The following is a 21,696-nucleotide window of genomic DNA, read 5'->3' as shown; positions in this document are numbered from 1 at the left end:
ACACACACACACACACACACACACACACACACACACACACACACACACACACACACGAGCATAAAGCCCATGCCCTGTAAAACTACAACTAGATAAATACACACACTATGTTTGAACGCAGTAGCTTGTCTAGAACACGCAATATTTCACCAACATAAAGATAAAACCAGCACTGGGGCGTCGTCGTGTCTTAGCCTCTCAAAACACATGAAAGTAACCGAGCAACGAAAACTGAAAAAAAAAACTCGGTAAAGTTTATAATATTTTCTGAGGGCCTTTCTTGACTGCTGCATTGTGAAGAGCGGGACTGCGGCGGGGAGTTGAGTGCCTGTCCTGAGTATTATGGCACCATTCAGTGGTTTTCGTTTGTTTAGTGTCTGTGGTCCTGCTACGAATAGACAAGTGGCGTCTTACGATCTGCTGAAGCCGCAGGGCAGTGACAGCGGGGTTAGACCTTGTCTCGTCCAGCACTTGAGTGGCACTCAGCGCGGCTATAACCTCCTCACACTCCTATACTCCTCAGTACCCGAGGCGAGCGTCAGACCCACACGCAAGGACGGCGAGTTTCTAGGTAACATGCGATTAGTGGGCAGAAGTGAACCAACCGCCATGACATGCAACGTGCAGGGCTCTCCGGCGCCCACTGTCAGGTCAGTAGCTCAAGACCAAGACACCCAGACACAAATGCTGTTCATCACATCCACACAGACTCAAGATAGAATCCCTCACGTGTTATTGTACATGCTTCTTATAACCACTCACTTAAACTCCAGAACTCTACATTTTTTCTTGACATTGTACATCTAAAATTCCTCAGTGTTTGTTGTTCGAAGGATCTATAGAGGAAAGGGAACAAACGTTGTAGAAGCAGACTTTGATATGTAACCAAGTGAGGTCATGAGGACCTTTACACGTGTGATGACGAGAAGCAGAGGATGGAGGGAGACATTATGTTGCTGGAGTATTAGGAATATACCACAGGAAGCTACACAAGAATAGGAATTTTCTACCTCCAAAACCACACGAAAGTGACCTGATATAGTAAAGAAGTAAAGAAAAAACGAGAAAAAAAAGACTCGTTGATATGTAATCTTTTCAAGGAAACCTTCGTGGGTGTTAAGGAGTGGCGAGGCAGCGATGAGAAAGAATCGAATTGGCATCCCTGCTTGCTTATGTTCAGGAATTATTTCAGTTTAGTATAATGTGTGGACTCCCGTTAGGAACAGACAAGTGACGTCGTAAGAGACTCTTAAGTCCTCAAGTTAGTGACGGCGCGGTTAGGAATTGCCAAACGTGCAGGTGACACTCCGCTTGGCATTAACCTCTCCCCACCCCATCCCCAACACTACAGCACCCGAGGCGAGCGTCAGGCCCACACGTAAGGACGGGGAATCCATAGGCAATATGCGTTTTGTGGGCAACGGTGATCCTGCTGCCTTGATATGCAACGTGCAGGGTTCCCCGGCGCCCACCGTCAGGTCAGTGGATCGAGGCACAACATCCAGACAGGTCCTTTTCATCACACGCATACTCACTGCCAACACAACCCTTCATTTAGTAGTCGTGTAGCTTCTGATGCCATTAGTTTTTCCACCCATGTTACGCTCAGGCGCCCTGTTTCCTCCCAAGCTGCTACATTGTGGGTGGCTGGACGGCGGCAGAAAGGAGAGGGACTGCCATCGCAGTTTGCTTTTTGTGTCATTGAAGATTTCCTCTAGTCACTAACCCTCCGTGACCCACAATCCACAGTACCTGAGGCAAGCGTCAGGCCCACGCGCAAAGATGGCAGCTCCATAGGTAACATGCTATCAGTGGGCAACGATGACCCAGCCGCCTTGATTTGCAACGTCCAGGGATCCCCACCACCCGCCGTGAGGTTAGTCCGCCATTCAGACACCTGGGCTGGGTAATGAGTACAAACACGTGTACAGGGACTTACGAGAGAAGTCCCTGTATGACACAGCACACACACTCGCAACACCGTTAGCCGCCTTCTATACGACCACAGACCTAACACTACTCAGAAACTTTAAGAGGTCCATTGACTTACTGTGATGTGAAACTAATTTTTTTTTCTTTAGATTTTTATTTTCTCTTAAATTTCCGTCACATCAAGGTTTTCCTGTATCCAAGTACTGACCAACGCTCAGGACCTTCTGACGCTCCACAAGCTCCTCACTCTTCAAACACACTGAACACATACCTGGCCCATTCTTAGCTCCTCAGTGTGGCTATTTTCAAGGACATCATGGGGAGCGTGACGAGCAGTGGAGGCAAAGACTTTCCTGGGCCGTAGCGAGACAGCAGGATCTTAAGAGGCTTTGAGGCCGCAAGGCAGTATGGGAGGGTACTGGTTTCGTCTTGTTCAGTGTATAGATGAGCTTAAGTGTGGCGTTAATCTCCTAACGCCCCAACACTGCAGTCCCGGAGGCGAGCGTCAGGCCAACACGCAAGGACGGCGACTTTATAGGTAACATGCGACGCGTAGTGACGGGAGGCGACCCAACCGCCATGACTTGCAACGTGCAGGGCTCCCCGGCACCCACCGTGAGGTCAGTGGCATGAACTAAATACTTAACATGGATACAATTCGTGAAATATCCGACTCATTTCATTTTAGCATCCGCGACACGCAACACGCCAACAACTCCAGAACCTTTGAAGACTTACTCGACACCGCCCGTGAATCTTTTCAATTCCTCGCACTCATAATCACTTCTGAGTCCTTTCTTTAACGCCTTTAACTCCTTCACAAACTCAGGACTATCCTGTGCATTCAACACCACCGTACAAGAACCACACGCTACACATCCCACGTGCCTCACTTTCGAGAGACATTGAAAACACAAGCGCCGACAGTCCCAGTACTTTAGTTTTAGTATTTCAAGGAGCCTCAGGGGAAAGTGACAAGCATCGAAGAGCAAAAACGTTATTATGCTTCAACCAGACTTGAGATGTTCGTGAAGACCTCGGTGTGTGAGGTAACGAAAGGCAGAGGGTGGAGACCGAAGCATTTAATTGTCGAAATATAAAGGAAGTAGTGAGCGAGATCCTTTGATGTGCCTCAGAACCCCAGGCGAGTGCCGCCCCTAGGATACGAGAGTGGCCCATTCCCAGCAGCGTGCCACAGGGAATCGCGCATGCTCTGCCTTGTAACCTGCAAGGTTTCCCCATCCCCAGCTACAGGTAAAGTACTGGAGGGTCCTCTCTTAATTATAGTTTATTTTGTTATAAAGGGAGGTTCTTTCTTCAAAATGCCGGTAAGTCTGTGAAACGTCCGAGTTTTCGGCTTTCATTTTAATTTGGTTTTAAATCAGATTTTTTTCTTAATTTTTCCCCACGGAAAAAGAAACACGATAGTTTCAAAACATCTCTATAAGAAAAGGTTGGAGTTTTACATTTGAACGTGATCTGTTTTCTTTTTACCAGTGTGCGGTTGCCTTTCCTCCATGTAAATGATTATTTAGAATTTTAGATTATTTGCAGGCGGGGTTCCTTCTCGACAATATTCACTCTCTCTTCTGGGGTGCATGCTAAATTTGTGTTTGTTGTCAAGACGCCACCACGAGCACTGGCCCCAAGCTGCAGGAGATCCCCTTCCCATCTCAGGTGGCGCAAGCACAAACGGCCTCATTAACCTGCAGGGTCCAAGCCTTTCCGCTGCCCTCCTTCAGGTGGGTTGTTATGAGGAGGTGAGAGACAAGGCCCTGCTGTGCTGTGAAGGATATAGAAGTTGAAGGGAGGACAGGCTTTGAAAGAGATAACGGCGACTTAATTGTGTCATTACTCTTTCTGTAGCATCTAAAGTAAGATTTGCCAAATAACTAGCACCTCGGGCGACGCTGCAGCATGGGAGTCTCTTTTTCTCCTTCGATTTTTTTTTTTATCAAGATTTTTGCATAATGTTCGCGGGAAAGTTTGTGAGAAAACAATTTGTGCAAGTCTCCTGAGCGGTTGTTGGCTGACCTTGAAAAAGTGAGGCAAGTGGGACGGCCAGAGGCTTGACGGTGGTGGCAGGCGGGGACACGCCGATAGGGCGGAGTTATTGGTCTTCCATTCAGCTTCTGAGTCTGCGGTGGAAAGTGAACTCCAACCCATTACCGAGGTGATTCCCACTTGTCTTGGCCGACACGTGTCTGAGCGCGGCCTTTGGCAACAGGTGAGGAAGAGCGTGCAAGGCGGACTATCAAGATACGTGTATAATAAAAGAGAAATGTGACATGTTTCACTACATTTGTACAGATTCGTTAGTAATCATTGCCGTAGGTGACTTATTACAAAGTTAATTTTTGTTGCTGAATAAAGAAAAAAAAAATAAGTAAAGAAGTATCGCTAACAGTGGCGGGCCTGGCAGCAAAGATAAAACCGGGCCAGTGGCCACTCAGCGCGGCGGAGAGCTGGCTGGGTTGGCGGAGTGTCGTCACGAGACTCGGGACCTTCAGCTAGTGAGGGCCAGCGCGGCTCCCACTCCACGTGGCCGCGTATCGATCGTCCCACAACAAACCTTAAAGCCGCACATCCACTGCCGTCCCGCGCGGGTCAACGGCTTCAACGCCCCCGCTTGTTGTTGTTGTTGATGCCATTTACGGGGAGCGCTTGGCCTAAATTTCCCATTCACGGTGACCCATCTTAGTTTGGAGTGACTTTTTAGTGTCCTAGTGATTTGTTTATGACACTGAGAGAGAAGAGGTTGCATATGAGTATTTGGGAAATGTTTTAAACACATAGGAAAGGTTTTCACTGAGATAGGTTTGTATTGAAGATGTCATGGGTGTGTAAAGGGAAGAGTCTGAAGGTCAGAATGTGTGAAGAGGACAATGCTAGTATGTTATCATGAAAATTTTGTCTGACCACGACTTTCTATATTTTATGTTTATTTATATATTTATTTATTTATTTATCTATTTTTCAATATGGTCGTCAAGTGTCCATTGGGAAAGATACCATGGGAGGAGTCTTGAAATTCATAAGAGAGAACATTTCGTTGTTATCCCCTTTCACGTGAAAACATTTTATGTGTGTCAGCCGACTAGTGTTACATAAACCAGATCACTTTATAAGTGTGTGTGTGTGTGTTTGTGTGTGTGTGTGTGTGTGTGTGTGTGTGTGTGTGTGTGTGTGTGTGTGTGTGTGTGTGTGTGTGTGTGTGTGTGTGTGTGTGTGTGTGTGTGATACACATAGATAACTCTTACATTACTCAGTTAATGGTGAAGAAGGCGTGCTGTAGGAAAGTCTTCCACCGATATAATCTGCCACGGCCTTTTTCCGCTGGGCTCCTTGTCTTACCTAATTCTTGGATGGTCTTTGTGTGCGGTTCGGTGTAACTTTGCTTCCCGCGGCAGCTCCGGGGGGTCACGTGCAGCCCAAGTTATCAGGTGACCGTCTTCAAGAGTTGTCAGGGGAATCAGCAGGCTCAAGTATTGCCATGCTGTGCCCCGCCCAAGCCTTCCCTCGCCCGGAGTTCAGGTAACGCTCCTCAGCTCTGACCCTTGAGTAGCTACTAGCTACATGCAGCACGCTGAGGTCACCTATTTCCAGAATTTGGCTAGCGTTTAGTGGAGTATTTTTACTGCTGTCCAGAACGAACCAAGAAACATCCCTGCGTGTTGATAGTTTTTTTTTTTTTTTTTTTTTTTAAGCGAAATGGGCATCCTTCCCTTCAGGTGGCTAGAAGTCCTTGTTTTGCCTGGGATAATAATGATATGGTTTGCTCATGACGGGGAACAGAGCCCATGAGTCAGGTGCCGCCGCGGGTGACCAGAACACGCGTGCCAGAGGAGTCCGTGCACACTGCCTCCTCAGCTTCGCTCTTCTGCCCCGCCCAGGCCCACCCCCCTCCACGATACACGTAAGCACACCACAGTAATAAGTCAGGTAGGCTTGTGGCATTGTGCCAATCACAGGAAGACCTGAGGTATTTGAGACGAGTTGTGATGGTGTCTGTGGTCTGTGTTCGGGGAGCTGCACTTCAACGGACCCTTTTGTGGTACCTTTGGTCGGTACTCTTCCTACTTAAAATGATGATAATAATGATGATGATGATGATAATAATAATAATAATGATAATGATAATAATAATAATAATATTATTATTATTATTATTATTATTATTATTATTATTATAGATCAAACAAATAGAAATACTATCTCGCAGGTGTTGTTGATGCCCCTTGAAAAACAAAAAAAATGTGACAGTCGCGCCACGCCTTCTCGAGAAGTTTGCGGCCTTGATGTGTGTGATGTAAACATATCTCCCTCCACCAGGGCTCATAGGATCTGTGAGATCGTCGAAGCCGGAAAACAACAACAAAACAACAACATAAACATTTCTGATGTCTTTTTTTTATTATTATTAATATTATTATTATTTTTTTTTTTCTTTTTTTATGTTGTAAAGAGTGGCAGACATTTAGACTCCTCTTCCCTCCCCCACCATGCTCACGGCCTTGCTGCCAGTGTGTACTCAATGGTCCTAATCACCCAGAACCCAAGAGCAGAGTGCCACCCAGGGTAACGGGAAGTAGGCTGTCTGAAGCTTCCATTCAAGCTGGTAGCGGAGCTCCTCTGTTCTGCAATGCTCAAGCTCACCCACTGCCAGCAGCCGCGTGAGGAATTAGTGTTGTCTCAGTAGTCTTATGTACCCTCTGGTATTGGTACAGATCAACAGAGCTGTCATTAGTACTGTCTAGTAACCCGGTGAGTGTGTAGTGTAGCAGTGTGGGCGGGACCCATGCTGGTTGTGCCTGGTCATTGTGGCAGCCAAGGAGTGCAGGAGGTCGTGGCTGCTCATGAATACTGTTGCAGATTGCAGGGCTTGAAACTTTTATATCACGAATTTACTTGTTAAAGTAGCAAAAGAAGCAGGTTCCATGTTGATTTAAGCCTGACATGGTCACATGTTGCAAGTGTTGGGATGCTGTGTGACTGACAAGGGCCAGGCAGTGGATGCTGCTTGATTGTGTCCACTTTCTGCCCTCATTATTAGCTCCAGCTGGGAACATTGCACCACGTCTGATTGGCAGTGACCTGTCCAGGGTAACAGGGTCTGAGAACAGTGACCTGGCCATACAGTGTCCCTTGCAAGGCCACCCACTACCCTCACACCGGTAGGTGTCCAACCTATAGTCCAAAGGCCTGGAAACAACTTTCCCCTGGTATGGGAGACTGGTGTATAATGTGAACTGGTCCCAACAATGGTATGGTGAATAATTGCTAAAACTGTAGTATTTCAGGTAACTGTAATATCTTATATATGTATATTATTGGAAGTTTTCCTGGTGTTTGCTATTAGTGTTTCCCTATTTTTCCTTTTCTCATGTTATGTACATTGTACATCATAGACATTATAGATCAATAAATTAAAATTTTACGACAAAAGATTTGCTTCCATTTTACTTTTCTTTAATCTTTCCCCCTCAAATCATTCTTCTCTTTTGGTCATCCCACATCATCCTCTCTTATTTCATTACTGAAACTCCCTTTTATAATTTTTTGTACCTTTTTCATTATTCACACCCTGCACCAAAATTGCCGAATCTCCAACTCATACCCATTGTTATCCTTATCTCCTCTCCCCAGTCCTGCACTTATCAATGCCTTTCCTTCTAAACCATGTCACACACAACATAGTCATTCTTTCTACAAATGTTCTTTTCAGAAAATTAACCTTCTGAATCAGTTTAGCTGTATCAAAGTTCATGAACATGCTTTTTTTTTATTGTATATATTTGCTTTTATTGTAAAAGTCAATAGAAATCTCAAAAAAAAATTAAATGCAATGTGTGCAGATATGTATATATGAAGTAGAACTTGAGTGGGTGTTACCTTTTTCAACAGATGGTTTAAGTTTAATGAGAATGGACGTAAGGCATCTGTGGAACTTGGTGAGAGGATCAAGCAGGTTGGTGGAACCCTTATCATCCGTGAGGCCAAGGTTGAGGACTCTGGCAAATACCTGTGTGTGGTGAACAACTCTGTAGGAGGTGAAAGTGTGGAGACTGTGCTGACAGTAACTGGTAAGTTAATCAGGGATCATCAATGTTGTTATAAAATAAGCTACTAGAAAAATGTTTTAACTCACTTTTATGTACATTTTGTCTAGATTGTATAGTGTACATAGTCTATGAATCACTGTTTGCCTTTTATTTCATTGAAATATTTACTGCTATTTATACTGCCAACAGAATGTATGTGTGTATTGTCATTCTCATTCCTCTTTTCCTCTTTCAGCCCCCCTGAGTGCTCAAGTGGAACCTAAGGTGCAAACTGTGGAATTTGGAAGACCAGCTACCTTTACCTGTACTTACCGTGGCAACCCTGTGAAGTCTGTTTCATGGCTCAAGGATGGTACACCCATTGGTGAGTTGGTGCTTGTAGAGTCATTACTATGTGGAGAAAGATGTTTGCATTTTATTTTATTATAATGGAGTCTTTTAGAAAGAAGTAACAACAAAGCCTTATTTTGATACCTTTATGTAAATAAATACAGTTTATTTCTAAAATGGAATGGGTCATAAACCATACTTACCCAATATGCATTTGCTTACTATGTTTGTAATGGAAATGTTTCCTTGGATCAGAACACAAGGAGGCTGTTCTTCACATCAACTCTGTGGGCCGTGAGGACAAGGGAATGTACCAGTGCTTCGTGAGAAATGACCAGGAGTCTGCCCAGGCCACTGCTGAACTCAAGCTTGGAGGTCGATGTGAGTTGAGAGAGAGAGGGAGAAAATAATATATAGCAGTAATCAAAATTAAATTAACTAGGATGTAATGGAAGTGATTGAAGACATATAGAGAGAGAAAGAGTTATCTAATAGTTTTCTTGCTTTCCTCTTTCTTCCTTGACAGTTGAGCCACCCCAGTTAACCTACACCTTCGAGACTTCCACCCTGCAGCCTGGATCCTCTGTTTACCTCAATTGTGTGGCTGCTGGCAACCCAACCCCTGAGATCACCTGGGAACTGGATGGCACTCGGCTTTCCAACTCTGAGAGGTCAGTTTATCACCCAGCCTGTAAGTGTGTGGTGAGAGAATGAAGTGATAGAAGTTTAAGATGTAAATATCATGTGTGGTTGAATGTTTGATGTATAGTCAGCCCCCCTTATTTGATGAAGCAGTTTTCCTACCTCTATTTCTAACAAATGTGAAATCTGTTGTCCTTTTTCAGTGGCTAAAGCTGTCTGTGATATGTATCATAGGCCTGCCCTCTTCCTCTCCCACTCCACACCCCTCTCCCCATCCCTCTTCCCCACCTCCATGCTTCTCTCTCTCTCTCTCTCTCTCTCTCTCTCTCTCTCTCTCTCTCTCTCTCTCTCTCTCTCTCTCTCTCTCTCTCTCTCTCTCTCTCTCTCTCTCTCTCTCTCTCTGCTGAAGGAGGCAACAACCGTAATGTCCCTACTGCTTTTTTGTATTTGTGAAGTGCTATAACTGTTGAGAAGTGTTGAAATAACTGATTTATTCTGGAAAGTGACGATCTAGATGGTCACAAGTGAAGCTCTCCCAGGAGGTTGTAAACAAACATGGCAGAGGCAGGAGACAGAGCTGCTGGGAGAGTGATCCTGGACAGAAGAGGTGAAAAAGGTGATATAATGCAAACTTTTGAGAGACTGGCAGAGGAGGGGGAAAAGAAGCCAAATCAGTAAGTTTTGATTTAGAAGATGTAAGTGGCATAGAAGACTCTCAGGATGTCATGAATATGGATGAGACAACCTTAAGGAGTGTTTGTGTACAATTAATTGATAATTCCAGGAGAGATAGGGATCTGATTAGAAGTTTGATGGGTGATGTTGTAGGCCTTAAGAGGAAGGTCAAACAGTTTGAGACAGAAGCAGAGAATATGAGAAGCCAGTTTGAAGAGTTGAAAAATGAACTAAGCAAACAAGATAAAGCGTTGAATGCCTTACTTGATAATGTGGAAGAAAATAATAAAGCTGTAGAGTCAAGTGGGATGAAATCAGAGGAGTGTGTAGGAAAAATGGAGCAAAATAAGAGAGAAATTGAGACAAGTGTTAAAAAGTCTGAAGAATTAGTGGAAAGAAAGTATAATGAGGTTGTAAAATTGAGCAGGGATTTAAATGAGGACAAAATTGAGCTAACAAAAATGAGCTCCAGGGTGGAAGAAGTGGTGGGTGACATGAAAGGACTGGTGAAGGGAGAAATCAAGGAAAATGCCAACCTAATAAGAGAAGAATGTGAAAGGGTTTCCTCAATTATATCAGGAATACAAGAACCAGTGATTGAAAGTATAGTTAAGAGACAAGATCATGTCAAAAATATGGTGCATAAGATATTGATGAAATAAAGGATGATGAAGACAGATGGATGGAAGATATATTAGATATAAGGCGATTGGGTAGATACGATCACGATAAGAAAAGTTGTAACAAAAGACCTGTGAAAGTGAGATTCAGCTCTGAAAGAACTGCAAGGGAGGTGTTGGCCATGGCAAGCAGGCTCAGAAGGATAGAGGGAATGAAAGAAATCTATGTGAATAGAGATATGTCATTACCAGAGAGAATGAAAGTTCAAGAGATGAGAAAAATGGCTAGAAGTCAAAATGAAAACATAACAGATGAAGAAGCTAAGAAATATTTTTTAGCTATAAGGAGGGGAAAAGTGGTGAGACTGTTCAAGAGAGGTGTGTCAATAGAGGTAGAAGGGGCCATATGAGGGATGATGGCCCCAGGAGTAGTGACAAGAGGTGTGAAGGAAGAAGTCTATGTGAATCTAAGGTTAATTTATACCAATGTGGATGGCATAAGCTCCAAAAGACTAGAAATAGCAGACTTATTAAGGGAAAAAATCCCATGGTATTTTGTATGGTGGAAACTAAAGTAAAAAAAGAGATAAATTTGGAGTTGTTTGGCTGGGAAGGATACAACATTTGGAGGAAAGACAGAGTGGGTAGATTTGGTGGAGGAGTTTGTATTCTGGTCCACAACAGTTTAAGGGTGAAAAATATAGAGATTAAGTCTGAATTAGCTGAAGTGTTAGCAGTGGAAATTACAACAAAAGAAAATGAGAAAATAACAGTGATAATGACGTACGTAGCACCATACACAGGAGCTTGGGCAAGAGAAAGCCACGAGAGAATGAGGAATACCTTGGATACCTTAGAAAGATTAATCAGAAGATCAAATCGCATCATACTTTGTGGTGATTTTAACTGTAAAGAAGTGGACTGGGAAAGTATGGAGCCGAAATGCGAGGAAGGGAGTTGGGGAGATAAAGTATTTGATCAAATGACAGAAAATGCTCTGTACCAACACATCAAAGAAATTACAAGAGTTAGAGGAGATGATAACCCATCAAGATTGGATCTAATATTTACTAGAAAGGAGGAAGAAATAGGTAATATCACGATTGAGAGCCCACTAGGAAGAGGAGATCATGTAGTCCTAATATGTGAAGTGTGGCTCAGATATGGATTGGAGTGTGAGTCCCAGAAAACTGCGATTAATAAGTACAACTTTAAGAAGGCTGACATAGAGAATATGAAGAAATGTTTTAGTGAGAGGAGGTGGTTCGAGAGGATTTTGGAATTGAATACAGAGGCAATGCTGGAAGAGGTACTGAGAGTATATGACGAAGTGGTTCAGAAAACAGTCCCTTTATATAAGCCAAGAGAGAGAGATAAAAAAGTGTGGTTTAACGAGCGATGCAGAAAAGCCAAAGAAGAGAGAGATAGAGCATGGAAAAATATGAGAAAAAGAAGGAATGAAGGGACAAAGGAAAAGTATCATAGAGCACGGAATATGTATACAGAGGTGAGAAGAGAGGAAGAGGCTAAATATGAGAAAAACATTGTGGATAAATATGAAAGTGATCCTAAACTTTTTTACAAATACATTAATGGTAAAACAAAAATAAAAGGTGCAATTCAGAGGCTGAAAGTGGAAGGAGAGATTATTGAAGATGAGCGAGAAATAGCTCAGGTATTAAATAACAAGTTTAAATCAGTGTTTGTAAAAGATGGTGATTATGTTGGAGAAGGAGTACTAGGAGGATATCAAGGACCCAAGTTGGAAAACATTGTATTTGATAGAAAGGAAGTCATAACAAGACTCCAGATGCTGGATGTGAATAAGGCAATGGGACCGGACCAAATGTCAGGATGGGTGTTGAAATGTTGTGCTGAGGAATTAAGTTGGCCAATTCATCAGTTATACATGAAGTCATTACAAGAAGGATATGTTCCGGAAAAGTGGAAGGAAGCGCAAATAGTGGCCATACATAAAGGAGGAATTAGAGAGATAATGTTAAACTACAGGCCTGTTTCTCTTCTGTGTATATTAATAAAGGTGTTAGAGGGAATAATAAGAGATAGATGGATGAAGTTCCTAGAAGAAAGAGAAATTCTTTCATCAAAACAATTTGGATTTAGAAAGGAAAGATCTTGCGTTACCAATCTTCTAAATTTTTATTCAAGAGTAATTGACATAGTTGATCTGAAAGGAGGATGGGTTGACTGTATATATATCTTGATCTAAAAAAGGCTTTTGATAAGGTATCCCACAAAAGACTTAGGTGGAAGATGGAAGAATGTGGAGAACTTGGGGACAAGATACTTAAATGGATGACAAGTTACTTATCAGGGAGAAAAATGAAGACAGTAGTACGGGGTGTAAGCTCTGAATGGGCTGAAGTAGAGAGTGGAGTCCCACAAGGTTCTGTGTTGGCACCCCTAATGTTTCTGACATATGTAAATGATCTACTGGATGGAGTGAGAAGTTATATTAATTTGTTCACAGGTGATGCAAAAATAATGAGACAAGTAAAAACCCAAGAAGATTGTCAAGGTTTACAAGAGGACTTGGATATTATTCACGAATGGAGCAATAAATGGATGATGGAATTTGATGCTGACAAATGTCATGTGTTGGAAATGGGAAGAAGTATACACAGACCTCATGCAAGCTATAACTTAGGTGGAGTGAATCTAATGTGTTTAGAAAGAGAAAAAGACTTGGGGGTTATAGTACAAAACAACTTGTCACCTGAGGGACATATAAACAAAATTGTAGGGGAAGGTTTGGCAATAGTTGCAAATATCACAACTACATTTACTCACCTGAATGAAACACTGGTCAAAAAGTAATAGAATCAATTCTGATGCCAAAATTAGAATATGCACAGATGGTATGGGTGCCTCATTTGAAGAAACATATACATAAACTGGAATGGGTACAAAGCAGCAACGAAACTGGTGCCAGCCTTGCATGATGTAGATTACCAGGAAAGATTATGTAGACTAAATCTGCCAACGTTGGAAGAGAGAAGAAGAGATAATATGATCCAACTGTTCAAGTGTGTAAATGAGATTGACAAGATTGATAGAGATGACTTTCTCGAGTTGGATATAACGAGAAGACCAAGAGATAATCATGATTTGAAATTGAGGATTTTGGGTTGTACAACTGATATTAAGAAGTTCAGTTTCCCAGCAAGAACTGTCACTGCCTGGAATAGATTACCAGAGGGTGTAGTGAGAGCAAGAAGTATCCATAGTTTTAAAGAAAAATATGATAAATGGATTCAAGCGAACGGGACACCACGAGTGTAGCTCATTTCCCATAGCAAATTTATAGGTAAACTCTTAAAGGTAAACTCTCTCTCTCTCTCTCTCTCTCTCTCTCTCTCTCTCTCTCTCTCTCTCTCTCTCTCTCTCTCTCTCTCTCTCTCTCTCTCTCTCTCTCTCTCTCTCTCTCTCTCTCTCTCTCTCTCTCTCTCTCTCTCTCTCTCTCTCTCTCTCTCTCTCTCTCTCTCTCTCTCTCTCTCTCTCTCTGTTCATGTGTTGGATTTATGGTTTCAGGATGCAAGTTGGCCAGTATGTGACTGTTAATGGAGAAGTTGTGTCCCACCTCAACATCTCTGGCGTGCTTACCAATGATGGTGGCCAGTATGCCTGTGTGGCTTCCTCCACAGTGGGTTCAGTCAAGCATGCTGCCAGGCTTAATGTTTATGGACTCCCTAACATCAGGTGAGAAGCTTTACTTTTGCTGCCTTGACATAATGTAAATAGTGTAGCAAGTCTATGGAAGATATAAAAGTGAAATTTGTACTGCTAACAACTGAATTATAATGGAGAGTTTTGGAGGAATGATTTGGAACTTGAATATGTAACTTTTTAGCTGTTACTCATTTACACAAACTATTCTACTGTCTTTATTATTATTATTGTTATTTTTATTATTATTATTATTATTATTATTATTATTATTATTATTATTATTATTATTATTATTATTATTATTATTATTATTATTATTATTATTATTATTTTTATTATTATTATTATTATTTTCATTGTTATTATCATCATCATCATCATCATCATCATCATTATTATTTTTTATTATTATTTTATTTCTTTGTTTACCTTGTATATCTTTAAGCATTCTTTGTTGAGCATTTCATTGAATTGGAAATTAATTGATATTCAAATTAGTTAATATTCAAATAGTAGTACATTGTTTATTGAAGGAACATTAGAGTGGTGTTGATAAGAGTGAACAAACATTGACCTGCTGTTGTGCTCTCAGACCCATGGACAAGGTTGCAGTTGTTGCTGGAGAGAACATGATCGTCCACTGCCCTGTTGCCGGCTACCCTATTGATTCTATTGTCTGGGAAAAGAGTAAGTAGTGGCAAGCTTAATTATGTCTCATTAAAGTAATATTCTGAATATGTATACTGTATCATAAAGACACATATCCATGTTCTTGTATCTAAAAGAAACAATTTTTTAAAGATTACAAATAATGATGATTTGTAGTCAAGGAACCCTTTTATTAATTGGGTTCACCACCCAATATTTTTCCTTCATTCTAAATTTGACTTTTCATGGAAAAGAGAATTTAAAACATTTGTTTGAAGGATAGAAAACACTGAATTCAAAACAAATAATTGATTTTTCTTCAGATGGTCGTATGCTTCCAATCAACCGTCGTCAGCACCCACATGACAATGGCACGCTGCTTATTGAGGCCGTGGAACGCAGCTCAGACCAGGGCCGATACACCTGTGTGGCACGCAACAGTCAGGGCTACACTGCTCGAGGAGATCTTGATGTTCAAGTTATGGGTAAGTCAAATTCAATAGTTTCTGTTGTAGACTTAAGAACATTAACCTCATTTCTCACACATGTAATCCAGATTTGATTCCCACCAGATGGTTGGATAATGATGCAATGCCATATTGAGTAAGTGGAACTGTTCACTTCTCACTGAGGAGTACACTAAAAAATATAAATGCTTTGCTCACTTAGGCTTCTGTCTATTTATTCAAATTCTTCTTATTTCAAGATCATTGAATGATAAAGATTTAAAATTTGCTTCAATGAAAAATTGAGAAAAGTAAATTAATTACATACTTTTTAAACCTGAAGATCAGGAGAGGAAGTGAAGTGAAAGCTTAATAAATGAGCAGTTGGTGAGTGTCTGACCAGCTTATTTCCATGACTCATCATTGGCCCTGCATCATTGGCCACTTGGAGTGATAAAGGCAATGAACAGTATATGTGTATTCCATTCAAATCTCAGAGTGCTTTGAAAAAAGCATTGATGCAGTGCAGATTTTGTTTGCCTTTAAAATTTTGTAGTTATTACCCTTAATATATATTTTAGTATAATGATTGCTGTGTTACTGCAATAATGATAATTATTACATATCATCATATACTGTGTGTAATTATATTCATGTCCAACTGAGTAATTTTGTTGATAAAACTGTCATTGCCTTTAAAATTTAGATTAATAATCTTTTTACCTGCAGAAGACCTCTTACTACTGCAAAATAATTATACATTTTTAGGTTTTATCTGTTTATCAATGTGTGTGTGTGTGTGTGTTTGTGTGTGTATGTGTGTTTGTGTGTGTATGTGTGTGTGTGTGTGCGTGCTTTTAAAAGCATGAATGACTGTAAGTGTTAGATGTGAGCCCCAGTGTATATATATATATATATATATATATATATATATATATATATATATATATATATATATATATATATATATATATATATATATATATATATATATATATATATATATATATATATATATATATATATATATATATATATATATATATATACTGTGTGTATGTGTGCGTGTTTAAGAAATATCCACTGGTGTACTTTCTTGTATTTATTTATTCATTTATTTATTTGTAATGTGCAGATATCCAAGAAGACTTGTTTGCATGCACATGACAGTTTCTTTTCAGGAGCATTATATATTTGGAGCTGTTGAGACATTAAAGTAAGGTTGACAGAGGTAAGTGATCATGACATGTTGGAACCATATCTTTCAGTGGTTAATTATGATCTTTATAGATTTACAGCTGGTGTTTACATGACATATGAAGTGAAACTGTCTGACTGCTGGGTCACAGTTCCCCCACAGATCCACCCTTTTGTCATTGGTGACCCTGGTGTAGGATCAAATTCTTTGATCCAGTGCATTGTTGTGGCTGGGGATTCTCCCATTGATCTCACTTGGCATAAGGATGGTCACCCCATTACTCCTGCAAGGATGGACTCCAGTCACCCTGACCTGTGGCAGTTCCCAAGGGAACACCAGGAGCATGAGGATCTTTGTGGCCCTCTCCCTGAGAGTGGCAGTGTGGCATCTCGCCCTGGTGGTCATGGTGGCAGTGCCATGAGTTATGAGGTCCAAACAAATAGTGTGGATCCTCTTGTGTCAGTGAACAAGTTGGGTGACCGTTACTCACTGCTGAAGTTCACGCCTCTGTGCCCACGCCACTCTGGGAACTACACATGTGTTGCTACCAACTTGGCGGGCAGTACTATGTATACTGATGCTTTGATTGTCCGGGGTAATTGCTGCAGATATTTTTAAGCTAATTATAACATTGGTTGAGAAACGTGTCGCTGATTTGACACGAGCAGTGCCTTCTGATACAATTTGCTCCGCCTGCACTGCATGAGGAGGTAACACCTCCCATTCCAAGGCATAAAATGAATGGTCAGTGCAAGTCTATAACTAAACTCTTTTAATGATATTTAAGATGGCTGAGAATTGTCTTACAAACTATGAAGCAAAAGTGTGTTTCTCTTTCATTAATAGCATGAATGAGAATGAATTTCAATCACATATAAAGAGTAACATAATTCAAAATGTGTAAAATATTTTCATCTGTATAGGCTCCTTAGTTACATAATCAGGAGTTGCTAGGTGTAACATAAAATGTATTTTATCAGTAATAGCCATTGCAACATCTTGAAAATATAATACCCTAAATCAAGCATCATGTTAAGCACTGAAATGGCAAGCAACCCAGACTGCACGGGTTTAAATCATGGAAAGTGTTGAACAGTTGTGTGTCATTTGTCTATGTTCTTCATGAATCTGTCCTTTTTTCTTTGGACTATCATGATTATCTCTTCACATTTCAAAAAACTATGTCCACTTTCCATGACTTCAAAACTACTTGGCGACATAAGATAAACTGGTGCTTTGTCCAAAGCTCTTCTGACATTCTGCTGGCAGCAGTGTGTACTAACTCATCTGCAGATATAGTACTTACATGCTATAGTTGACAAGGCTGAAAATATATGGAGAGTCTTTATGGTTTGCACAACACATTTTTGTGATATTACAAATTTGTTGTGCTGTGAACATGAGGAAGGGGCATCTTTTTCCTTTTTACAAACTATTACATATGCACAAGTGTTAACTAAACAATAGCTTTGACCTTTTATATTAAGAACTGGTAAGAATTTAAACTTTATGAGAAGGAATTTTATTTTTTTCACAACATCGTTAATAATTTGACTTTATTTGCAAAATAATTGCAGAGCTTCCACATATCCTCCCAATAACTGCAGAATCTGAGGTGTTTGAGGGATACATTTTTCAAATCACATGTGTGGCACAGTCTGATCCACATCCCACAATCACCTGGCTTAAAGATGGTTCAGCTCTTACTGATCCATCAGTCTCTGTGAGTTATCCCTCACCCATGATGTCACTTCTCTTCATTGCCCAATCTCAAAGAAAACATGCTGGGGAGTATACTTGTGTGGCCTCAAATCCTGCCGGACAAGTCACTAAATCTGCCAAGCTTAATGTTAAAGGTTTCTGCCTCTCTATGTTATGTTTGTGTCTCGCACACTTCCCTACAGTGTACTAGCCATTGTATCATTAATTCTTACCTATTTGCCTACAATTTCAGTTGAACTTACCTACTAATATGCTGCTTTTCCTCACAAAATTTCATGTATATATATCAATAGATCCTTTCCTTTGCCTTACTTTGTTTTCAGCAGTATCATTCTTCTTCCTGATATCATAAAAATTTATTTCCTTTCCCAATCCAAAATTTGCAAATCACACTCTCTATTGTATGTGGATATATGATACTTTATGGATATCTGATAGTAATACTATTTATAATTTTGCTTGGATTTGATTCACATTCATGGGGAATCTGACATAGAACAAGATGAAAAATATTGATGAGGAAAAAATCAGTTGTGCCTGGCCTTGTGAATACACAGTAGTACAAAGATGTTATGAGAATATACCGTTGTTTAAAAGTTTTTGTTTTATTAGTTTTTGTAATGAATGCAATTAATACAGTAGCTTTTCTTATTTAGAAAATTACTATGATTATGTTCTTCAAGTACTGAATCATTTATTGATTTCCTGATACTGATACACAAAAAAAGATACATATAGTTGGAGGCTCGATATCTGAATGTCTAAACTGGAATGATAGATTGTTTGGTAGAATCTACAATTATACCTTTATGCCAGTTATTATCAACAAGTTACTTGTAGGAAGGCACACAATGAAGATCTTTAATGCTTGCAGACCTCCCCCGTCTTATCCTCTAAGTCTAATGGATGCTCTGGAGGTTTTGGAGGGTGACACTTTTCAGCAGTCTTGCATTGCCCAGTCATCTCCACCACCTTTACTAACATGGCTTAAGGATGGCCAGATTATTACGGACCCATCTGTGTCTGTGTCCTCTCCCACACCGTCCATGGCCATCCTTGTTGTTCCCCAGGTGGCTCATTCTCACTCTGGCACATACACTTGCTCAGCTTCTAATCAGGCTGGCCAGACGGAGGAGTCCATTGTTCTTGTTGTCAATGGTACAGCATTCTTCATATGGAATACCCAGCTTTGTTGTTTAATTGACTTGGTAGTCTATGCTGCACAAATTTTTCATTTGTAGCCACTCCACATTCTCGTATAGACATCATATGAAAAATATTACTCATATTATGAAAGTAATGCATGTTTCTGAGCAGACTTGATTAAAATGCTTATGCAGTCTTGAAGAAACATTTTATACTAGATATGTACTGTACAGTATATCAGAATTTGTTTAGCTGAAGATTGCAACAATTAAATTCTGTACCACCTAATAAAGGTGATGTGAAAATGAAAGTGCACTCAAATGGCAATACATAGACTCAAGATTGAAGTTATACATATCCATCCTTGGTTCATTATTCACATACCTCTTTCTTTGTTGCAGTAAAATGGTATCTTTGTTTTTTTATCAATACATTGGACTCATTAAAACAGATGATATTTAAAGTTATTCAAATTGGGAAAAATATGCATTGCTCTTAATATACTGTACCTGCTTGCAGCTTCAAGTCATGATAACAGATTCTCTTTGTCCCAAGTTATTCATTGAGGCACACATCATGAAATGTTGATGGGCAGCCAATCTCAAGTGTTTGTTTGGATACTTATCTTCAAATTGATACCGTCATTGAATACTCGTGTAGATATTTTCAGAGGCATAATCTTTTGCTTTAGTCTAGAATTATTATTAAGAAATTTTATTTTTATGGAATTTATACGTCACTATGCGGAGCTAATTGTTTGTCGTGCTATCCCATACTCAGTCCCACCAGAAGTGTTACCCTTCTGGTTCCCGGAGGAGGTGACGGTGGGTCAGCTGATCCAAATATCATGCACAGCAATGGGGATGATCCCATCACTCTGCAGTGGTACAAAGATGACTTGCCTCTTATGTCTTCAGCTAAATTTATCATAAATAAAGTTGATTCAAAGCTGAGTAATTTAGTCTTGCGAGGAGTTAAGTCGGAACACTCTGGGAAGTATGCATGTGCAGCCTTCAATCCTGTTGGAGAAACCAGATATGAAAAGGAACTGAGAGTAAAGGGTAAAGAAAGATTTAAAGTACCTGATATTGTACATTTTTTGCATGGAATGTTATGTTAATGCATTTTCTATATATTACTTATTTATTATTTAGATCATTTATGTACCTTAACACAGTACCCACTCATAATGGAATAAATTTCTAATTGTGACTGCTGTCATGTTCATTGTGGAGACTGTAATTTTGTGTTCACAATTTCATTACCAAAAAGAAAGAAACCATTTAGTAATATCTCGCTCAACTATTATAATATAAAGCATGAAAACATATCTTGAGCCAAGTCACTTTATCTCTTGGACTGTCGCTAGGATACAGTGATGCTGAAGTCATCACCATTACTCTAAAACAGGACAGTCAGATGCTGAGAAATTATTTTGTTTATAAAGTACATTTAGATTATACAGTAGTTGTTTAATGAATAGCATATGCATGTATGAAATCAAATTACCTTTTCAGTATTCAGGAATAATATCCATTTTTTAAATATCTAGTAGCAGTATTCATGTTTTTAAAAGTTTTAAATCATGAATGGCGAGGAACAGAGTTGTCAGCAAAAGGAGCTTCAGCTCACTTGTTGCAAGCAGCCTTGTCATGAATTTTAAATTTTAAAATTGACCTGGGTAAAATCTTTCACAATTTTGATATCATTGGCCTTTCCCTTTGTAAATCCAGATCATAGTAAGGGGATAGACATGATTATAGAAATTCTTAATTTATTAATTTTCACATTGTTACATATTTCATAGAATTGCATCTCTACAACTAATACTGTATAGCATTCTTGTCAGTACCAGGTAACCAATATGATGACTGTGTTAATAGTAAATAGTAACCTACAGAAGGATCAGTGGATGATCTTATTACTTTCATGTCACGGACTATTTTGTAATGCAACCTGGTATCATACAAATATTGAGTGTTATCTTTGAATCTTTAACTATACAGTGGCAGGTAAATGTATACATTAAATTATTGCCATTTGATTTCTTCATGTGTATAATAATTGCCACTCATGAGATGCAGGACATAAGAGATGCTTCATGCATAGTATTCAGTATTTTATACATGTACCTTTCTCAGTCTACTTCATCTTCTGATAGGTGGGTTATTTCATGGTGTTTTTAGTTGCTAGAGTCAGTCACTCCTACTGATTTATGCTGGTGACTTATCTAATGACAGCCATCCATCTGCTACAAGAGTAGATGTAAAAATTTTAGATGAATAACTTTTTGGTTCCTTCCTTAAATTCTTTTCCAAACTCTCACAAACACTCACTGAATTTTTACAATGCATATCTTAATACATTTAGTTTATTGGTTTTAGACTCTCTTATCCCAAAATAAGAATGAAGACAGTCATAATATTACAAATTATGGCATGTGCTTTTTCTTTATTTCTGGGTCAAATAAACATTTCTCTTGGCCAACTTTGCTTTCTCAACACACATTTGATATTAAGTTTTGTTCTCACCAGTCGAGCCACAAATCCTGCCTTTTGCTTTCCCTGACGAAGTGGAAGAAGGGC

The 21,696-nt window shown here is 39.9% G+C and overlaps 1 protein-coding gene across 50 annotated transcripts in view; it reads left to right on the top strand.

The window, feature by feature from the left end:
- LOC123513214 (Down syndrome cell adhesion molecule-like protein Dscam2) overlaps positions 1–21,696 on the top strand; it is a 424,526-nt gene that overhangs the window by 249,343 nt on the left and 153,487 nt on the right. For 42 of the 50 annotated variants that reach the window (XM_045270251.1, XM_045270253.1, XM_045270254.1 and 39 more), the window contains exons 8-14: positions 7,837–8,015; positions 8,230–8,358; positions 8,580–8,705; positions 8,851–8,995; positions 13,814–13,981; positions 14,544–14,638; positions 14,923–15,084. In XM_045270251.1, coding sequence (XP_045126186.1) covers positions 7,837–8,015; positions 8,230–8,358; positions 8,580–8,705; positions 8,851–8,995; positions 13,814–13,981; positions 14,544–14,638; positions 14,923–15,084 — 1,004 coding nt within the window. Of the gene's footprint in view, positions 1–523; positions 651–3,068; positions 3,187–5,342; positions 5,467–5,727; positions 5,849–6,484; positions 6,606–6,985; positions 7,107–7,836; positions 8,016–8,229; positions 8,359–8,579; positions 8,706–8,850; positions 8,996–13,813; positions 13,982–14,543; positions 14,639–14,922; positions 15,085–21,696 lie in introns of all 50 variants that reach the window. The other 8 variants (XM_045270230.1, XM_045270277.1, XM_045270278.1 and 5 more) reach the window with 6 other exon arrangements.

Source organism: Portunus trituberculatus, chromosome 35 (assembly GCF_017591435.1).
Source record: "Portunus trituberculatus isolate SZX2019 chromosome 35, ASM1759143v1, whole genome shotgun sequence".
NCBI classification, from domain to species: Eukaryota; Metazoa; Arthropoda; class Malacostraca; order Decapoda; family Portunidae; genus Portunus; species Portunus trituberculatus.
The sequence above is the reverse complement of the archived record's forward strand: the minus strand, read 5'-3'. Positions and strand labels throughout refer to the sequence as shown.